Below are 20,727 nucleotides of genomic sequence, written 5' to 3' on the forward strand. Positions count from 1 at the left end.
TCTTATTTTAAAAATATAATTTTACAATTGGCGAAATGTGCCTGTAGCACTTAAACCGTTATCAGCTACTTAAATCCAAACTATGCATTATTTGTCTGTACCCCATTTAATTTCTGAATTGTTGCACAATTTCCCCTTTGCCAGTGTATAAGGCTGTGCTTTGATATGAAGCATTTATTCCGTGACTAATCTTCTATTAATTGGTCTCAGAGTGCTGATGTTTTTCTGAAAATATGTAAAGTAAAAATGGATATGTCTGCAGGACCTCTGGGAATAGCCAGAAGTAATGTTGACTTCTTGTGAGCAGACATTAGTAACTGGCCATACTTTTGTTCACATGTTCATTCTTGCCATTGGCCAATGCAGCACTAAGTTACGAGATGTGCCTTCATCTCTTGATCTTCATTTCCTGATTAGTCATTTTGATGCAGGAATTCTTCCATTTTTGATCACAAGATCTCAGCTCTTGCACATAATGAAATACATGTTTGGAGACTTAAATGGATTTTTCTCATTTCTTTTGTTTCTGTAGAAGCACAGGGACGCCATCCCCACTTTCTCCCACCCCCTCCCCTGCTAGTTCTGCAGGGTCCCAACCAGGGTCCAATGCCAGCAACACAAACAGCGGCGTAAACAACAATTCAGTCAGCATTCCCCATATGATCCACCAAATTGCTTCTTCCTACGTCAACATCACATCTTATTTTGTTCATGCTTATGAAATCTGGGAAAAGGCTGACAAATTAGTCAAGAAAAATAAAGGTAATGTGATTTTTTTTTTTTTTTTTTTTATTACTTCTTGGTTTTGAAATACTCATGTCTTTTAATGGATCTTTGTGTGGAGAAAATGTATATAAGAGATATTCAAACTTATCTGTCAATGCTGAAACTCGCAAGTACCGCAGTGCAAGGACAGGTTGATATCAGTAAGTAAACCTACAAGTTCATGCAATATTCAGATTTAATTTCCTATCAGTAGGACTAGAAATCTCTTATCTAACTTTCCAGCTTAAATATTGGCAAGAGAGCTTTGTCTGTTCAATCAGTACTTTACTCTGATTTTGTGATCCACTTTAAGAGCAGGGTGGTTTTCATTGATGTTAATGTTGAAGGACATTTGTACCGCGCACTATCACCACCGGAGTGGTCCCCTGGTGCTCTGAAGGCTCTGAAAGAGGAGAGGAGGGGAGGTTGAGTTAGTGGGGTGAAGCAGGAAAAGCGCAAGCGAGCAGTGATATGCTGTTGGCGGCCTCAGCCCGGTGGGTCCGTTGGCTGGGCCTGGGGTGTTTGCGGCCAGTAGTCGTCGTGTACTGTTGTGCAAGACTGTGTTTTTTTTGTTTTGTTGTTGCAATGTAGTGAAGTTTGTGCGGTTTGTTGTGCTGTAGGTTTTGGTTGTTTGGTTTGGAGTTTGAGAGGTGTATGTGGAAAGGGAAATGTGTTAGTAGGGTTGGTTAGTTTGTGTCTCTATCCTGGTTGAGGCGCTCGGCTTGCGTAGTCTCCCCTGATGCGGCTCTGCCCTGATCCGGGTCCGACTGGCCTAAAGGTCCCTTACTCCTCTGGCCCCCACCTCTAACATGCTCTCTCATAGCTCCCCTTATCCTCCCTTCATACTCTTGTGGGTATTGCACCTGCCAATGTCAACCTCTCAGGTAGTGTGGTGATTTCCAGTATCTCAACAATTCCACACCATTGTGGTACCTGCTGATAAGTATGGGGCGGGTAAAAGTGTTGGTGGGATTGTCTGGGGTAGTTGACTCAGTCTCCGTGCATGCCGCCTGTGTGCCAGTCTGTCCGGTGTCACCCGTCCAGGTGCCGTGGGAGCTACCCTCCCGGGTCGTGGATGTCCGTGTCCTTTCCGGTTTCCTTTAGTCATCCATTTTTCCTTTTTCTGGTTTCCAGATTTAGTCTGTGGCGTTGAAGAGCCAGGTTTTTAGTGATTTCCTGAAATTTAGGTCATCTTCAGTGTTTATTTCTTTTGGGATGTTGTTCCAGGTTTTTGCGGCTAAGTGGTAGAAGGAGGTGCCTCCAAGTTTTTTCTTAAGGTATGGTTTGAGTTCCAGGCGGATTTCATTGCTTGATCGGAGGGGTCTTGCTGGTTTGTAGATTATTTTCTTTTGTAGAAATTCTGCTCCTTGTGCGCTGATTGCCCTGTGCGTTATGAACATTGTTTTGAAGGTAATGTGATGTTTTACTGGGAGCCAGTGTAGTGTTTTTAGGGCTGGAGTGATGTGGTCTCTTCTGGATAGTTTGAGGAGTAGTCTTGCTGCTGCATTTTGGATCCGTTGCAGTTTCCTCAGGAGGTATTCTGGTATTCCGAGGTAAAGGCTGTTTAGGCTGTAAAGGATGACTAAAACATTAGTGAACACACATGATTTTCAGCTGCACTGATGACTATTTGGGGATGAATATCTGCCACTTGTGACGAGCCAGAAAGACACATACCAGATGACCTTTTTGCAACGTAGTTTTATTTAAATGAAAAGAAACCGCCCCACTGACCCTATTACTAAAAGGGAGTTCCGTTCCTAACTAAACTAAGGTGCTTCTCTATAGTCTAAATAAAAATGTAGTCCTCATTCCAAAACCTATCCACTAAACTAGCCCTACAAAATGTAAAAGAAAATGGGTTGAGTGCCCTGCACTCTTGGTTCTTCACAAAGGTATCTCTGGTTGTTGAAGGACACCCCTCTGGATTTGGATCCAATGGTTAGGAGTAAATAGCAATTCTATTAAAAGAAAACGGTTCTCGTCCGTTTATCAAAAACTTTCTCAAAGTTCCCCAAAGATCGAACAAAAAATCTCAAGTTCCTGGAAACACAAATTATCCAAATGTATATAGTTGGAGGGATATTTGCATGATCCCTCTGTACCAACTTGGACAATCTCTCCCCACTTCAACCAACTGTTGGGTGACTTCGTGCTCACGTGAGATCTGATTTTCACTCTGCTTATCCCTGTCCCTCTGGCTTCTTTGTGTTTCCCTGACCCTATATCACACTGTTATTTAGGGTTCCTATGACCCTGTTAGGGAGATTGATCATTTGTATGCTTCATCCCCTCTCCTAGTGAGACCCCCCAGCACTTTTTGCTGGACTCCTGGACCTTTTTCTTTATATCCTGAATGAGTGGAGCCTTTTTCACTCATTTATTCTTATGAGCTCTACCTTTTTTTCGAACTCTGTTCTGTGTTTTACTTTTTCTATGGAGTCTACTTTCCTCCATATCTCTTTTAATGCATCTGTATTTTACTTTTGCAGGGCACAGCTCCTCATGGGCAGTCTTGGTGGGAACTCATGGGGTTTTCCTTTGAGATTCATTTGTATCCTTACTTTCTACTGGTCTCAATGAAAGAGATACTTGGTATCTCTCCTAAAACTTTATATTCAGAGAGATTGACACTCACAACCTTATTTGGAGTGCCACTGAGATACTTGGCATTCCCCTTCACTCCTCTCCTGTGACTTTCGAGTCACATAGACAACCCTCCAGTTATGGCTGGTGGCAGTGGACTTCTACCAACTAGTGTGCTATTTTTATAGTGCAGGCTGTAGTCACAGCCTCGGTTGTGCACAATAGGGTCACCTATATAGTGGCACCTTCCTTTTTTTGCTATTTCTAGCAAGGTTCTTTGTCAGCCTTTCTACCATTCTGGGTGGGGACGGGGGGAGTTTTTTTTTTTGTGCAGGAGTGTTTCCTGTTACCTACTGGACAGTCTGTTTGCCATTGCTGCTAACCTGAAGGAGGAGCTAACCTTTAAGAACCTCACAGCTACGCAGAGCGTAGCAGAGTGTGCAGGAGTGTTTCCTGTGTTCCCTGTGGGCTCTGTGGCTGCAGTGAGCGTTTTCTTTCTTTTTTTCTCTGGGTGAGCCCCTGTGAGTCCTCGTGATTCACATTGTGAATTACAGGGAATTACACACTTAGCCCCCAAAATGAGAACTGGAAATCAGTCAAAAACCTGCACTCAAGTTAAACGCGGGCTAGCAAAAGCTGCAACAGACGATTCCACAGCGCCATTACACTCAAACAATCGAACGAGTGATTTACCTGAGAACACGGCTCGTATGGAAATGAAAACGCCCTCTGACGTTAACCTCGCCGCGACTCCGTGTACGCTCCTGCTGCTCCTCCTGCTGCCTCTGGCTTGCGCCAAAACTCGAGAGCGGCCGCTGTATTGCAGGGATGCAGGCAGACAGTCGCGAGCAGCAACGAGGAAGGCGACGAGTCTAGAGAAGGTGAGCGTGCGAGTGAAAGCGAGAAGGGGAGGGGGAGGAGGTGGAAGCGGTGGCGGCGAAACTGTGCATGCACCCAAACAAACGGGCCGTGAGCCCCTCAGGGTGATGGAAGCTGAAGCGGGAGAACAGTGCGACCCAGGGCATTCAGTACGTCCTTCTGAACTCACTTGCTTGGCAATGATACATAGCTCCCAGATGTCCGGAAATCTCTTGTCTGCCCCTGCTTCTCTTAGGCAGGCAAAAATGACAGAGAATCTGGCCCGTTATGATGATGATAATATGCTGGACATTGTGTTGGATCTCTGTAAAAATCATGCAGACCCAGAAATTCCAACTAATCAAACAGACTCTATACTACAATAAAGGGGCTGTGGCACAATTGGAACAACCAACAAATGGTGATGTGAACACCAGCACCAGAAATAATGAAAAGTGCTTGATTAGTTGTTTAAAGAGTGATAAATCTTCCGCAGAGAACCAGATCTTGAGCCACCCAAATGTAATGAATGCATTACCAACGACAGGCTTTTCATTGTAATCACGCAATATAGAAAAGTTACCTCGGCCTGGCTCCTCACTAAAACTGTTGGCATGGCTAAAGGTCGCTGAGATGCATAAACCAGACACAGGAAGTAAAAGAAACATGAATATACGAGATGATGAACAGCTTGTAAAGGAAAGACTGGTGTCGCTAAGAGATCCATCAAGACTAAATTCAATGAATAATGAAACAGACGAGATCTGGGCCCATACAGAAGCTTGGAAAACGAGAATAGAGGCTCAAAATAACTTGCAGCCTCCAGGTTGTAGAGATTCTCCTGCGATTGCAGACCAAGTGCTAAAAGATCTTGCAGAGCTAAATTCTAAAATAGCACAATCAAAGACTTGCAACCGAGCACTTGTGGAAGAACATCATACTCCGACTGGTCGCAGTACAAGGACAACAATATTCGCGAGATGTTGACCTTAGAAACAACGACTCCTTCATTTGAGACCAGAAACGACGAGACCCTAGGATCGCAAAAGAGATCGAGATGCGCTGAAAGTGCTGAAAAGGAAGCGAGTGGTCTAATCAAACGATTCAAAAGTAGAAACAAAACAAGTCTAACAGAAAATAACATGACAGAGGAAGACTCCACACCTAAAAAATCACATGAAGTGCTGGAGCACATGTCCTCATCGGAGTCAGATGATGGTGACGGCTCGCCTGAGATCAGAAATAGGAACCCGCAGGGGCCAAATGCTCGACGGCAAAGTGATTCAGGCTCCGCACAAGTAACATCTACCCTTGTAGAGAAAACAATTTCGAAACTAACCCCAATTCTGATGTCTGCCACCACGATAGCTGTTGCTTCTTTACTAAAGCTATATGAAAATCCAAACAAGAATCTTCAAGATCAAACAACTTTGGTTGCACTTCTTAACTCGAAAATTACAAAATTAGAGGTTGATCTGTTTGAAATGACGTCACAGATCACTACGACAAGAAGGGGCAACGATATATCATTAACAGCATTGAAGGAATCACTAAGGACCAACTCTGAATATAAGAGACTCTTGGCTGAAGTGACAAAACAAGCACTCCTTATATTACAAAAAGAACGAGAACCCGCTAGAGAAACTGGCCCAAAATCATCTTTGTACTCTAAAAATTACCCAAACACAGAATTCATGATTAACTCAGATGTGACCGATCAATCTTATAGCCGAGCCTTGTTCCCCGACTAAGCTGCGGTTAACTGAGGAGTCGCCAGATGATCCGATAGTTTTGGAAGACAAAGTAATAAATCATCAACCGTCACACAAGAATTGACCTCTGTCCAAAAGACGAGTGACTAGGGAACGGTGTCCCCAGGGAACAAATTACCATCTCAAGCGCCAAAGAACAGACGGTGAGTGGTTTGACATATTTGAAAAACCGAAAGGGCACCCAGGGCGCGAAAACACAAATAAAGAACATGCCGTGGAAACAAAACAAGGCAAATGCAAAAAAAGTCTAAAAACGTATGACAAAAGAACAAAAATTCTAGAAACACTGCAAACTTCAGAAATATTAAAGCTCTCAACATCAGAGTAAATAAAACGGAGCAAGTGAATAAGAAAAACAAGTCAAGCTGAGACTGATGTCAAGGATCAAAATTAATCAAACTTAAAGCCAGGTGAAGAGTCAAAAGCGAATAGCGACCCATTAGTGGTTGAAGATGAAGAAAACTTTCCTGAGGAACTCCTAAACTTATCAATTTATAGCAGTACGATGGACGAGGAAATAGATATGGAAAACTCGGATGCTGAAAAGAATTGGAGCGATGATAAATCGAGCCAATCTAAAAACATGGACGAGTTGAATCCATCACAATGCCCCGCACAAAAGGGTGTCCAAGATGGAGAAGAGATTAGAATCGAAAAAAGAGTAATATCTTGGCCTACGACACCGACAAAAGTCCATCATCAAAACTTGAATAAAAATGAGTCAGTGGCAGAATCGCGAAGATTTCAAACTCTTGAAGAGAAATGTGAGTATCGCACAGCAAATGAACTCCAAGTTGAGCATTAATAAAGGAACTCTCATAAGTACTCCAGGGCGAAATAATGCCAACGAAGGAAATCAAGATGAACAAAAAGACATGAGAAGCCTGAACGAGGTGAACAGTGAAAAGTCAAAAAGATTCGAGAAACAAGAGAGGCATCCGCCCTTACTAAATACGAATGCTCTTACCACTCCCCAGGCTTATAGAGTCTTGGTTGAAAGAATTGAGCACAGGAAAAAGATGCACCGCTTAAGATATACCATACTACAGCTGTTCCAAACAATTCCTGCCTTGAGAACACTGAAAAGCGCGCGGATTGAGCGAGTAGAAATCATCGCCGACATGAACCAAAAGTTTGTTCTGATACACATTGGTGATAAGAAGGATGCACAAACTATAATGTGTGAAAGACAGCTGTTCGATATGGGGTACCAACAAGTATACGAGGTGGATAATAAATAATAATAATAAATAATGCCTTGGAGAATAAGGAGACCTACAGAAACAAGGATCCAAAAGCTTCAATCAAAAAGGGAAATGTCCCCACTGCAATTAAGCTCCCATTGAAGAAAATGAGTCCGGACGCACAAGTTAATGATAAAATCCCATTAGTGGAGACCGAATCCACCTCTTCGTTCTCAATTGAAGAAATAAAGCAAAAAAAATATCAAAATAACAGTGGAGAATGACTCATTCAAGAACAAATTTGCGGGAACAACTGAAGAATCTCAAAAGACAGATGAGAGAAATGATTGGTTATGGATAGCTAAATCACTAAATGCTTAGAATCTGAGCTAATGCCAAGGCCAACTGCATAAAGTTGTGCTTGCCTCCTGGAATACGAGATGATTCTCCCATTTATTGAGGTCAATTCCAGAAGCTTTAGTGACAGCCGATTTAATATGCTTCTCCAGCATGGGGTCTGCCATGGATTCACATGCTCATGAATATTCCCTGTCGTCAGGCTGGGAATCCTCGGTAAAGAAAAAAATCAGTATCAGTTTCGTTTCTGATCTGTCTTTCTTAGTAGTAACCGATCACTGGGTCATACTGCCCCCAGCCAATGACTGCCCTCGCACTAAGCCCCACCTCTGGCAGCCATCCTCAGATTTTTACCGCACGCTCAAGTGTTGGGAGTCCTCGTGTTTAGCTCTTGAGTTTTTTTTACTGCGTTTTCACATTTTTTCAGGAGAATTTCACATTTTTTCGGTTTAATCGAGCCTCAAGCTCCACGGTTTCTACTTCCGATAACAGGGACCCGTTTCAGAATTCTTCTACGCCCCTCAAGGGTGAAGTTTTTGTCGAGTTTACACTTCTTGGAGGATTCCGGAAGATCTGCGGCCTACCTCAACGTACATGGCCCAGGACAAGGGGAGCTCGACGCCCGGATCCAAGTTGTTTAGGAACTGCCCTGGATGTGGATTATATAACGTTTTGAAGGAGGACGAGCATTTGCGATGTCTCTACTGCCTCCATGAGGACAAGACGCACGTGGAGAAGGACTGTGCGTTCTGCAAAAACCTTTCGGAACGGACCAAACAAGATCGTCGTTCCCGCCTCGCCACCTGGCTGGAGAAGGGCACAGCAGGTGAGAAGGCGAAGAAGAAGTCTGTGCGGGCTTCTAAGTCCTTTGAGGGCGCCCCGGCGACGGGGGCCCAACAGAAAGCCAAGCACCGCGAGTCTGCGGGCAGAGGGAGCGCCGAAAGGTCGGGCTCTTCGGTTGCCAAGCAGGGCGCTACTTCCCCGGCACGTTCGACCACGAGCCAGCACTCTGGTTCGGGGAAGAGGAAGTCCGAGAACCTGGGTAGGCCGCTGGAGCGAACCCGGTCTATCTCGAAGGGGGAGCGAGGCTCTGACCTACCCACTCCCTACTCGCCGCCCTCCCCCTCCCCCCCAAGGCGAAGGCCCAGGACGCACCTAAGGTGGTGAGGGCTTTGATCCACCCGGCTAAGGCCTCTACCGAAGTGGTCGCTGCGAACCTGGCAGAGCCGGCTGAGACTACGCCAGTGGAAACAGCCTCTGGGCCCAGAGTATCCCTGCCGCCGCGGAGGGAATCCTCTTTCCAGCCCATCGCTAAGACCCCCATGAAGCCCACGGCTGAAAAAGAGGGGGGGGGGTTGCCAGTGGCCATTAGTCTCGGAATCGGCCTCTGAGGAGGAACTGGTGGAGACCGAGAAGGGCCTCAACGAAAGGTCCATAGGCCTCAACGAGAGGTTCATAAACCTCAACGAGAGGTTAAGGAAGGTTCAATCCCAGGGGACGGTCCCTTCTGACGTGATCGAAGATAGCGGCGATGACGACGAACAGGGCCCAGTGGAGCAGCCATCCCGTCCGTCGCAGCCATTGCCCGAACCCCAGGATAGCTCGGCTGCCATTTTGTTGGCAATCCAATCCTTATGTACCGAGATAAGGATGAGATTACCATGCACCCCGACGGAGGAGCCAGAACCAGGCCCATCGGAAAGCCCTCCGAACAAGTGGAGGAGAGTCCACCCCGCTCCGCCCTTCGTGCCTGCGAGACCGGTGGACCCCTCCTCCCCCTCGCCGGACCCTAGAGAGGGTACGGCGACAGAGACCGGGACGGACGATGGCGGCGGCGATGACACAGCGGACATCCCGTCGTCAGCCACCCCCCGCCCCGCGGGCGTCCCCAGCCGACGAGGTTGGCTCTTTCCACGGCATAACCAGGGCATCCAAACTTTTCCATCTCTGCCCTGAACAGAAAAAGGAGGGGTTTCTGTACCAACGACGAGAGGCCAAGAGGAAGACGGTCCTCGCGGTGCCTTTACTCGACGACATCTGGGACGAGGGGCTTGCTGTCCTCAAGAACCCTTCCGCGACACCTGCCAAGAGGGAGAGGTACGAGTCCCCAATGCCGCCCTTTTGTGCCTCAGGGCCCAGCCCACGCCGGACTCAGTCGTCTCGGCAGCGGCTAAGAAGAAGGCAGCGCGCGCGGCGGCTTCAACTTCCACTTCCCCGCCGGACAGCGAGGGCAAGAAGTTGGACTCAATGGGATGACGAGTCATCTCGTTGGCGGAGACGACGATTAAGGCGGCCAGTGCCTTAGCGATCGTGGCCCACTACGACAGGGAGCGCTGGTTCAAGATAGCTCCCCTGATAGATTTCCTGCCTGATGAAAAAGGGCGGGGGCCCTAGAAATTCTGCAGGAGGGCGAGGTGGCATCGGATCACGCCATAACGGTGGCAACGGACATTGCCGATACCGGATTTCGCCAACTGGGCAACAGAGTTTGCCTCAGACGACGAGGATGGCTCAAGGCGACAGACTTTCGCCAGGACGTCCAGACCAGAGTGTTGGACATGCCGTTCGACGGCAACAACCTTTTTGGTAAGGCGGTGGACGAGTCTCTACAGGCCATCAAGACCGACTCGGAGACGGCCCGGGCCCTTGGGGTTCTTCAGCAGCGACGGCCCTTTCGGAGCCCCGGGGCAGACAGGGTGCCTCCAAAGGATCCAGCGTTGGCTCCTCTTCCCAGGAGGCCTACAGAGATCGCGGCAAGCCAGGGGGATCCTGCCGTCATCAGCAAGGCCGCTTCCAAGCAAGACTGACCCGGCCGGGTTGTCGGGGGCCCCCACCGAAGCACCCCGGTGGGAGGTCGTCTGACGAAGTTCGTCAGAGTGTGGGAGTACATCTCCACCGATCGTTGGGTGTTGGACACCCTGGCCAACGGGCACTCGCTGGAATTCCAAAAGAAGTGCCCTCGCATTCCTCCCATGGCCAGGAAGGAGAATCACGTCCCTCAACTGCTGTTGGAGGTAAAGGCGATGCTCAAGAAAGGTGCCATCAAGCTTGTCCCCAGGAGACTCCGGGGCTCGAGTGTACTCAAGGTACTTCCTCGTCAGAAAGAAGACAGGCGGTTGGCACCCCATCCTGGACCTGCGTCGGTTAAACAAATACATCAAGGCGCTGAAATTCAGGATGGTCACCCTCCAGCACGTGCTGGGACAGCTGGAGGAAGGCAACTTCCTATCGTTGTCGGACCTGGAGGATTCTTACTTCCACATCCCCATTCTAAAAAGGCATAGGAAGTTCCTCAGGTTCGTGGTTCAGGGACGCCACTATCACTTCAGAGCCCTACTGTTCGGATTAAAGTCGGCACCCAGGGTTTTCACCAAGTGCCTGGCACCAGTGGCGGCGCGGCTACGCCTGCAGGGGATCCACGTCTACCCCTACCTGGACGACTGGCTAATCCGGGCAAGGTGAAGGGAACTTGCTGTGGAACATATAGCGAGGACCGTCCGGTTGCTCACGGAGCTGGGGTTCGCCATCAACTACCCCAAATCCCACCTGGTTCCTTCGCAAGTAGCACTGTTTCTGGGAGCGAAGCTCGATACAGTGGAGCAATTGGCCTCCCCTTCAGAGTAGAGGACCAAGACCATCCTGGGCAAGGTGCGGCGCCTTCTCGGGATGATGTCCTCATGCATCTACCTTGTGCCCCTTTGCAGACTTCGGATGCGTCGGCTACAGGAGTTCCTCGATGCCCGCTGGTTTCAGGTGACGGGCTGCTTCGAGGACAGGATCCCTCTCGATGAGTTCCGTCGGGCGATCCTATGGTGGGGCACCAGGGCTCACCTCACTACAGGCACAGACTTTCAAACCCCGGCGTTTCAGGAGACGGTGACTACGGACACCTCTCTGGAAGGTTGGGGGGGGCCCACACCGGAGATCTCCACGCAAGAGGCCTTTGGCTCCCGGAGGAGAGGTCTCTCCACATCAACATACTGGAGCTCACAGCAGTGTTCTGGGCGCTCAAGTCGTTCCTCCCGTCCCTCAAGGACAAAGTGGTGAGGATCTTCACCGACAACACCACCACGATGTTCTACATACGGAAGCAGGGGGGCACCAGATCCCCAGCCCTATCCACGGTGGCCCAGGAACTGTGGCACTGGACTGTCGCCCAGGGGATGTTTCTGGTTCCCTTCCACCTGGCAGGAATAAAAAACACCATCACCGACTCACTCAGCAGGGAGCTGCGCTCGTGCCACGAGTGGGAACTGCGCCGGGATCAAGTGGATCGACTCTTCCAACGATGGGGCAAACCCCAGATCGACCTGTTCGCGACGGCGACAAACTCCAAGTGCCTGTCATGATGCCTACCCCCAGGCATCCGGACCAAGCCCATCAGCCCCGGGAGCAGGCATCTAGACATTTAGTAAAACCTCAACAGCCCCGGCTAGGGGCTATCTGGGTTCAGTCCTGGCGCCTAAGGCGCCAGGCTCATAGTCATTACTTACCTCACACAGACCATGCTGCAAATGACTCCAATCCAACATGAAGCCTGAAAGGGACTATTTTTTTACTCAGTGTGGTTCTAGGGACTTCTTACCTGGGATTACTTTTGAGGCTATTTAAACCACGCCTGACCAGCAACACATGCTTCCCGTTATTCTGCATCCAGCAGCGTAACGCTCACCGTGCCTGCACCCGGCATCCAGTCTTCTGCCATGCCCGCCTCGAATCCCAAGCTCCTAAAACAAAGAAGAAAGAAAGGGACAAGGTTAGAAAACAAACTTATTTTTATTCCACACCTTATTCTGGATCCATCTCGTCTCCGGACCTGTAAAGAACATCATTTCTGCACGTGCCGCACCTCCAGCTGCAGCGCCGCGCCATACTCACTAGTCTTCACAGCATCCTTCGGGTCGGCGCTGCCTCATCATTTCTTCGTCGAACTTCAGCACCTAGGAGACAAAGGAAGACCACAAGGTGAGCCGAGTGAACCAACAAATATAATTCTTACCACCATAGACTTACCTGTTTTACCACTGGAGGCATCCTTTTGTGACTCTCCATATTTTCATGTGCCGCATCTGTAAAGAGAGACAAAACAACACGTTTTCCACGTGCAACATTTACCGGACAGTGCCCGGTAATGCAGACTCTTACCTGAGCGCCACCAGCTGCCACAAGAGCATCTTTTCACGAGCCAGCTGCAAGACAAGAAAGGAAGGGGGGGGGGGGGAGCAAGCGTGAACATCGGACATATTGAACTCTATGAACTTAATACTTACTGGTCCTCACCAGGAACCTCAGAGTTAATACTCTCCGGAACTCTCCTGACCCTTCAAACCAGTGAAGTAACTGGAATCAACGCGCCCCTGCAAATCTGCGCAGGATGGAGAGCTCATCTTTCAAGAATATAAGGTGAGATTGCTGTGAGGGCATTTCGGAGGTGATTAGTTGGGGAGGACTGTGGGGGTGCCATCACTTGAATCCACAAGTGGCTAAATCCATCTCTCCACTTGCAGGAGAATATTTCTACGGGTTAAGCAGACAAGATTGGGAGGGCAGAGCCAGTCAGTCATCGGTGCACTACGCATCACGTGGGTGGAGACCGCAGCTGTCCGAGTCCGACCGACGCCCCTGTGGGAGCCAGGTGAGCGTAACAGTGCCAGAGGTTCGCCAGCAGGTTCCCACAGCCGAGGAGCATGGGCGATGCTTTCTCATTCCCTTGGGACGGCCTGTTTCTATACGCGTTCCCTCCATTGCCGTTGCTGCTCCGCCTCATCAACCAGCTCAAGAGGTGCAGGATGATCCTCGTTGCACCGGCATGGCTGAGGCAGATCTGGTTCCCGGACCTTCTGGACTTTTCAACGTCCCCGCCAGTCAGGCTGCCGGCTGACGCGGATCTCCTCTCCAGAGAAGGAGGCCCCATTCTCCACCACGACCCACAGTCGCTGAACTTGCAGGCCTGGCTCCTGCAGCACTAGAGTTTGGAGGGTACGATATCCCGGCTGATTGCAAAGAGGTTCTTGCAAAGGCCAGGGCGTCCTCAACTCTCAAGTGTTACGGTCATAAATGGAAGAGGTTCTCTGTCTGGTGCCGTGCACAGATATTAACCTTCTGCGAATTATGGCCCCTCAAGTGCTGCCGTAGCTGCTGTCGCTGGCCAAGGCTGGACTGGCTCACGCCTCCATAAAAATACATCTGGCTGCCATCTCCCGATATAACAGGACGGGGGGACGGGACGGGCCGGGCATCCTTGTGGTCTCATCGCCTGGTGAAGGAATTTATGAAGGGTCTATTCCGATCATTCCCGCCGGTGAAGGCTCCTGCCCCGGCGTGGGAGCTTAATAATGTGGTGCTGACCAGGCTCATGGGAGCCCCATTCGAGCCGATGCGTTCGGCGCCTTTGAAGTTCCTGTCATGGAAGACAGCCTTCTTCGTGGCCATCACCTCTGCACGACAAGTGGGAGGGATTCAGGCCCTATCTTGCAAGCCTCCATACTTGACTTTTCATGACACAAGGGTGGTGCTGAGGACGCACCCCTCCTTCATGCCCAAGGTGCTGTCGGACTTCCGCCTCAACAAGCCCTTGGTGTTGGCAGTTTTCTTTCCGTCGCCTTCGACGCCGGTCGAGAGGACTTTGCACTCGCTGGATGTAGCTAGAGCGCTGAAGTTCTATGTGGACCACACGAAGAGTTTTCGGAAGACGTCACAACTGTTTGTGAACTTTGGGTCTGTGAATCAAGCGAAGGCTCTCTCGAAGACTTCCATTTCCAGATGGCTCTCCGGCTGCATCATGCATTGTCACCAGTTGGCAAACCGACCGCTGCCCGGCTGTCCGAGAGCCCATTCGACCAGAGCGATCACTGCTACCACGGCGTTCCTGTCTGGTGTGCCCCTGCTGGACATCTGCAGGGCTGCTACGTGGAGGTCGACGCACACCTTCACAAGATTCTACTGCATCGATCGGGACTCCAGGGAGGAGTCCAGGGTCGGCCAAGCAATGCTGCGCAACCTGTTCGCTTAAGGTGAGCTTGGTGAGGAGGTAAGAGATGCTTAATGTTAAGTTGTTGTGTTGCTTAATGTTGAGCCTGTTTCCACCTCCCGTGATTGTGCATGTGTATACTGCTATGTATTCTTTTATTCATGAGCATGTGAATCCATGCCAGACCCCATGCTGGAGAAGGAACATGTTACTTACCTGTAACTGTTGTTCTCCAGCATGGGTCTGGCATGGATTCACATGCAAACCCTCCCACCTACCCCTCTGCGGCTCTTCACTTGGTTATACTGCCACTTGGTGTGCTACCAAATCTGAGGATGGCTGCCAGAGGCGGGGCTTAGGGAGAGGGCAGTCATTGGCTGAGGGCAGTATGACCCAGAGATCAGTGATTGCAAGACAGATCAGAAACTGATACTGATTTTTTCTTTACCGAGGATTCCCAGCCTGACGGGGAATATTCATGAGCATGTGAATCTATGCCAGGCCCATGCTGGAGAACAACAGTTACAGGTAAGTAACTTGTTCCTTACAAGAAACCTGGCTGATGAAAAGTCCATGCGTCGAAGGATTTGACGTCTGTATAAATCCAGCAATTCAAGGCAAAAAAGGTTGTCCGATGTCTGGCCAATTGACCCTTGTGGAAAGGAATTGTGGGCTAAGAATTAAATCATCAGACATTATTTCGCCCCACTTACAGATGACCTACTTAGAAACAGTAGAACCAACATTGCTGTCGCCGATAACTTTTTATTTACTAAATATATGCTGGAACACAACTATAGGAACTCATCAAAAATTCGAGGACGAAATATTTGAGACGATTGATAACCTCTTAATACTAGATCAAAATGCTTGAATTATACTATGTGGAGATTTCAACATGAAATTGATTGAAGGAGAAAATTCAAGAGCATCAGCAAACAACGGTGAGAAGAGCAAAAGTGATGGCTGGCTTGATGAAATGGAAACCAGAAATCTTGTAATGTTGAATGGAACGATAAAGGGAGACATCCCGCTGAAAACGACCTGGCAAAGAGGCTCGCAAAAGTCCATTTTAGATTACATCTTCGTTTCTGAAAACCTACTGCAAGAAATCAAATCATTCAGAGTCTCAAAGTAAAAAAAAAAGTGACCATAATGTGCTGTCTATGGAATGGCACAAGCAAAATCGAATACAGCGCAAACAATGGAACCATCAAATAGCAGTGGAACCTGGTCACAATAGACTACGCTTGAGAAATGACAACATTGTGGCAATCGCTGATATCCTAAGATCAAAACATAACGACCGCTCAAAGGATTCAATAGAAAACCAGCATTTGTTTGAAATCTACAAAGCTAAAAATAGGAATTCACAAAACAGACCAAGCCACCAAAAACATCAATACGATCCGGAGGTGGCACAAAAAAAGAGAATTAAGAAATATTATAAGAGGAATCTGTGCATTGAAAGAACCTGAATGCAAGAGTCGGATAAAGAAGGAAAAGAACAGATATTACAACTGGTGTAGAGCACTAATGGAGCAGAGAGATGCTGAGACAATGCTATCAGCGCTAAACCATAAAAACTGCAGAGGGTTCTGGACATTAATAAATGAGTCAACACACCCTGAAAAGGCAGTCCTTACAAACATAACAGAAAATGAGTGGGAAATTCATTTTACAAAGTTATTAAAAAAAAAAAAGAAAAACACTTGCTACTAGAGTCCCCAACTAAGTCAACCATGGGATTTAAAGATCGACCGCGAGGATATTCGAAAATGCATTAAAAAAAGCAGTGCATCTCGAGCAGCGGGACCAGATGGCCTCTCTAATGCTGATCTAAAAAACAACATTGAAGAGTGGTCGGAATTCTGCGATATCCTGTTCCAACATATAATTAAAGAAAGACGTATTCCATCAACTAGGAAATCGGGAATCATAGTTCCTATCTTTAAGAAGGGTATTCGCACTAATCTCGCAAATTATCGGCCAATAGCCCTACTCGACGTGGTAGGGAAGGTCTTTGCAAGCTTGCTACTATCCCAACTGACAACATGGATCCATCAACAGGAAATTTACGATGAGCGCCAATCTGGATTCATAAAAGGAGTGGGCTGCAGTCTTAACCTTCTCATCCTGAATTTGCTGAAGGTGGAAGCAATCAGGACAGGACAAAGTGTATTTGGCATTTATAGATATGGCTAATGCATTTGACGGCATAGATCGCGAAACGCTGTGGGTAAAATGAAAGGATAGAGGCTGCAATAGTAGCTAGCTTAATTGAAGCCATCAAAGAATTATATTCGGGAACCCACATCAAAGTTAGATTGGACAGTTCAGGAAATCTAACAAACGCGATTACAACGGAAAGAGGTGTGAAGCAAGGTTCTCCACTTGGAGCAACGCTCTTTAACTTCTATATATCAGAAGCTGGAGATGCATTAACAAGTGTTAAGTCTTTTCCACCAAAGGTGAACGGTCACCATCTCAATCATATATTATACGCTGATGATATGGTCATTTTAGACCTTACTCCTATAGGCTAACAACGAAAACTCACAGCTCTAAAAGCCTTCACAGAAGAACTAGGTCTTGAAATCAATGTAACAAAATCCGAAATGTTAGTCCTCGAAAACAAAAGGGGAAGGAGGTCAAGCATGCTCAAGTCTAGCTGGGCTCTAGGATCAAAAACTAAACAAGGTTCCTTATACAAGATACTTGGGAACGGTGATTAATTCCAGTATAAATGATGAACCCATGAAGAGGAAACTTTTAAGTAATTGAAGCAATTAACATCACAAGGCATCATACAGACAAAATATTGAAAATGATCCTTTGTCCCAGTCAGAAAATGATATCAAAGTAAAGTTATACCAGTACTAATTTACGGAGCTGAAAATATGTTCGGATGCGATTCTAAGATCTGGGCTAGATGAGAAGGTTACTTTTGGAAGAAAGTCCTCCAGATTCCACAAAGCACTCCAACCGCTTGTGTCCTGTATGAAATTGGGATTTCTACATTAAATGCCAGAATTATAATGAATAAACTAGCTTTATTCCGGAAAACTAACGAAGATACAAATTTGGCACCTTTTAAAATGTTTGTCGGTAAACTATTAGGGAAAACGGTCCTGTTGGATTGGAGACAACAAAGTAAGGATATCCTAAACCAGCTGGGTACCGATGAAGAGACACTATGGAACAACCCGGATGCAGTCAAGAGAAAGTTGCTGGAGCTTGACTGGATAGACTGGCGAGCGAAGATCAATGCACAAATCTATGACAAACACTCCAACAGAAGCCAGAAGTGTAAATTCTCTTTCAAAATATCGGACCATCGCACCATGAGACGTTTAAAGACTTTCCTTAGTTTCTACTATATTGAGACGGAATTTTAGGTAAATTCTTAGAAATTGGCAGATGATTCCTTAAGAAATGCAATCTGCAGATTCTGCTTAAATGGTGACGAAGATTTAAAACATCTAGTCCTTTTCTGCAGTAAATTGTGCGAACAACGAGAGAAATGCTTAAGGAAAGAGATAGACAAACATTCAACGTACTGTGAAGAGGAATGGTGGTGCCAATTACACAACTGCGAGAGCAAATCATTAATGATAGCAACAATTAAATTTCTGGAACAGATACAGTTGTTGCTAGAGTTGGTGGCTCCTAACGTTATCAGTGAATGAGAATTGTTGATCAGAAATCAAGCCGCATATATGATTGTTCTCCTCTACCAGACACTCTTCCTTTTGTTTTTTGTATTATTTTCTCATGAGTATAAGACAATGTAATTTTACTGTAGGTTTATTGTGAGTATATTGTGATTTTTATTTCTGTTTTGACATTTCAAAAGTTTGTATAAACTATATGAAATAAAAAAAAATATATCAAGCGGTCAGTTTTGCCGCGAAACGCATCGTTATCGTTCACCTTTTTTTCTGTCCATGGCATCGAATTAATTAAGAATATTTTGGATGCTTGGAGCTTTGTTGGTCTTTTTGGAACTCTGGGTCCAGTGTGGAATCTCCACGTGGGTCCGTTTTTATATATGTGTATATATATATATATATATATATATATCCTCACCTAGGCTCTGGTGTGTCTGGGCAGGCAGGAAGTGGGGGCAAGGGGGAAGGAGATGTTCACTCCCCTGCCCTTTGTCCACCTGAATGGAACCAGCTCCCACTGGGGGTCTAGCTGTTTGACAGTCACCCTCGCCTTTCTGTAAACTGCTGAGAGCTTGCAGAGAAGTGTGTGCTGAAACTGAATGAAAGGTGAGGAACCTGAGGTAAAAGCCAAGTCGACCAATGGAAACTAAAGTAACCGAAGATGACCAGAGATACCTGCAGACCCTTTGGGACACTGTGAAGCAACCACTTCTAGCCTGAGCCCGTTTTCTATGCAACAGAGGAACTCTGAAGCAGACGACTCCTTCCCATTGACTGGTGGCAACAACTAATCCTGAGACAAACTACAATCTGAGCCATCTCCTGGGGTCTTGTGACTTTCGAGAGCTGCAGACGCGACTACCAGGAGACGGCTGACCCAATCGTAGTGCAGCGTCTTGCCAAGGCCGAATCCCTACAAGTCTTTACTGAGGTGAACCTTCAGAGACACAATCCAACTCATCCAAGTCCCCTCACCAGAGTGCAGGAATTGAAGGAGATTTACTGGGAGAATCATGTTCTTTGTTGGTGCTGCAGAAAAGGTGTCAAAACCGCAGAATGACCAGAGCAGCTGAGCAAATCTGTGCCACAGGTCTTCTCTAGAGGCTGCTGCTGAGACATTGCATCCATTGTCCTGCTTTTGGTCACCAGACCAAGGAATCCGAAGGTCTGGTCCAGCGCTGCTGCATCGAGGAGAATCCAGCCATGAACATTTCTTCTAACCTAGGGTACTGTGGGGAGAAAGGTATTGCTTACCTCTATCCAATACATCACTTCAGAGTGTTGGCGTGCACAGAGGTGTACAGGGTGTTCCCTCTTAATGCTGCCAGCTTGTGTCCCTTTTTCGAGTCCTTTAACTAAAAGCGTTTATATGTATGTTGGTTTAATTATTTAAGCATGTTGAAACATTCATTGTATAAATGTATAGATTTTAATATACATTTATTGGTGTAAGTGTATCTTTGATCTGCTTTACTAACTTGGTTCATTGTACTTACCTACAGCTCATATCTTCCTCTTATGATGAGCCTGACTGCTCTGCCACTCTTCCAATGTCCTGTGAGGAGTACAGACTAATACTAAGAGTTGGGGACCTGTATACCATTGGGATAGTTTTATGAAGTCTTACTTCAAGAGAACTTTAGGAAAACGCCCCTAACAGGCCTCTCTGTCTAGCTCTCTTGGTTTGCCCGGGTCCCTTTTATCCTGTGGTTTATGCTGCTCTAGTTTCCTGGGCTCCCGCAACCAGTCTCCTTTTTCTCATGCCTTTGCTTCTCTCTGGTTCCTGTCATCTTTTGATGGGGCTCGGTTAGTCCTTCGCTCTTCCCTGCCCATTCTTTCTTCTCTTGTTCAGCATGGGGTCCTGCATGGATTCACATGCCCATGAATATTCCCTGTCATCAGGCTACGAATCCTCAGTAAAATTAAAGCAGTTTAGCTTTAAACTGAAGAAAACGGTGTCTCCCCTCTATAGCCCATCAGTGTCACTTTGGGTAATACTGCCCCATCCAATGACACTCCTCCTAAACTCCACCCCTGGTGATCATTTTAAGATTTTTACTGCACGTGTCTCATGTTGGGGGGGGGGGGGGTCATGCTTCGCTCCTCAATCGATCGCTTTTAGATTGCTTATTTCTGAGAAAATTCTTTCTCTTCGTCTACCGCCACAAGGTGATTACCGGCAGCACGTACCCATTTCAGTCCTTCGTTGGTGCTTCAGCTTGTGGCATGACAGGCCTAGGCTTGGGCCTTGCTCGAATAGCATGTTGGATACCACAAAGAAAAGTCTTTTCAGGCCCTGTGAAAACTGTGGCCCGAAGAATATCTTCACTGAGGATCAGCACCTCAAGTACATTTACTGTCTTCATCCCAACCACAATGCGGACGGATGTCTGATTTGCCAATCCTTTTCGTCAATGACACGGCAGGACTGCCATCGGAGGTTGGTGGCGTGGATAGAGGAGGGGCAGGCATCTGACGCGGTCTCCAGGCGTAGTCATGCCTCTTCCAAGAATGGCAGGTCCAAAGAGCATGCTCCCTCAAGTAAAAAGAGGTAGAGGTCATTT

At 47.3% G+C, this 20,727-nt stretch overlaps 1 protein-coding gene across 2 annotated transcripts in view; it reads left to right on the forward strand.

Annotated features, from left to right (window-relative positions):
- The window catches only part of AFF1 (ALF transcription elongation factor 1), an 811,017-nt gene that overhangs the window by 771,427 nt on the left and 18,863 nt on the right, over positions 1 to 20,727 (forward strand). For both annotated transcript variants that reach the window (XM_069630442.1, XM_069630443.1), the window contains one exon: positions 533 to 762. In XM_069630442.1, the coding sequence (XP_069486543.1) occupies positions 533 to 762 (230 nt within the window). The remainder of the gene's footprint in view (positions 1 to 532; positions 763 to 20,727) is intronic.

The sequence above is a fragment of the Ambystoma mexicanum genome, chromosome 6q (genome assembly GCF_040938575.1).
Source record: "Ambystoma mexicanum isolate Mex_15411 chromosome 6q, UKY_AmexF1_1, whole genome shotgun sequence".
NCBI lineage: Eukaryota > Metazoa > Chordata > Amphibia > Caudata > Ambystomatidae > Ambystoma > Ambystoma mexicanum.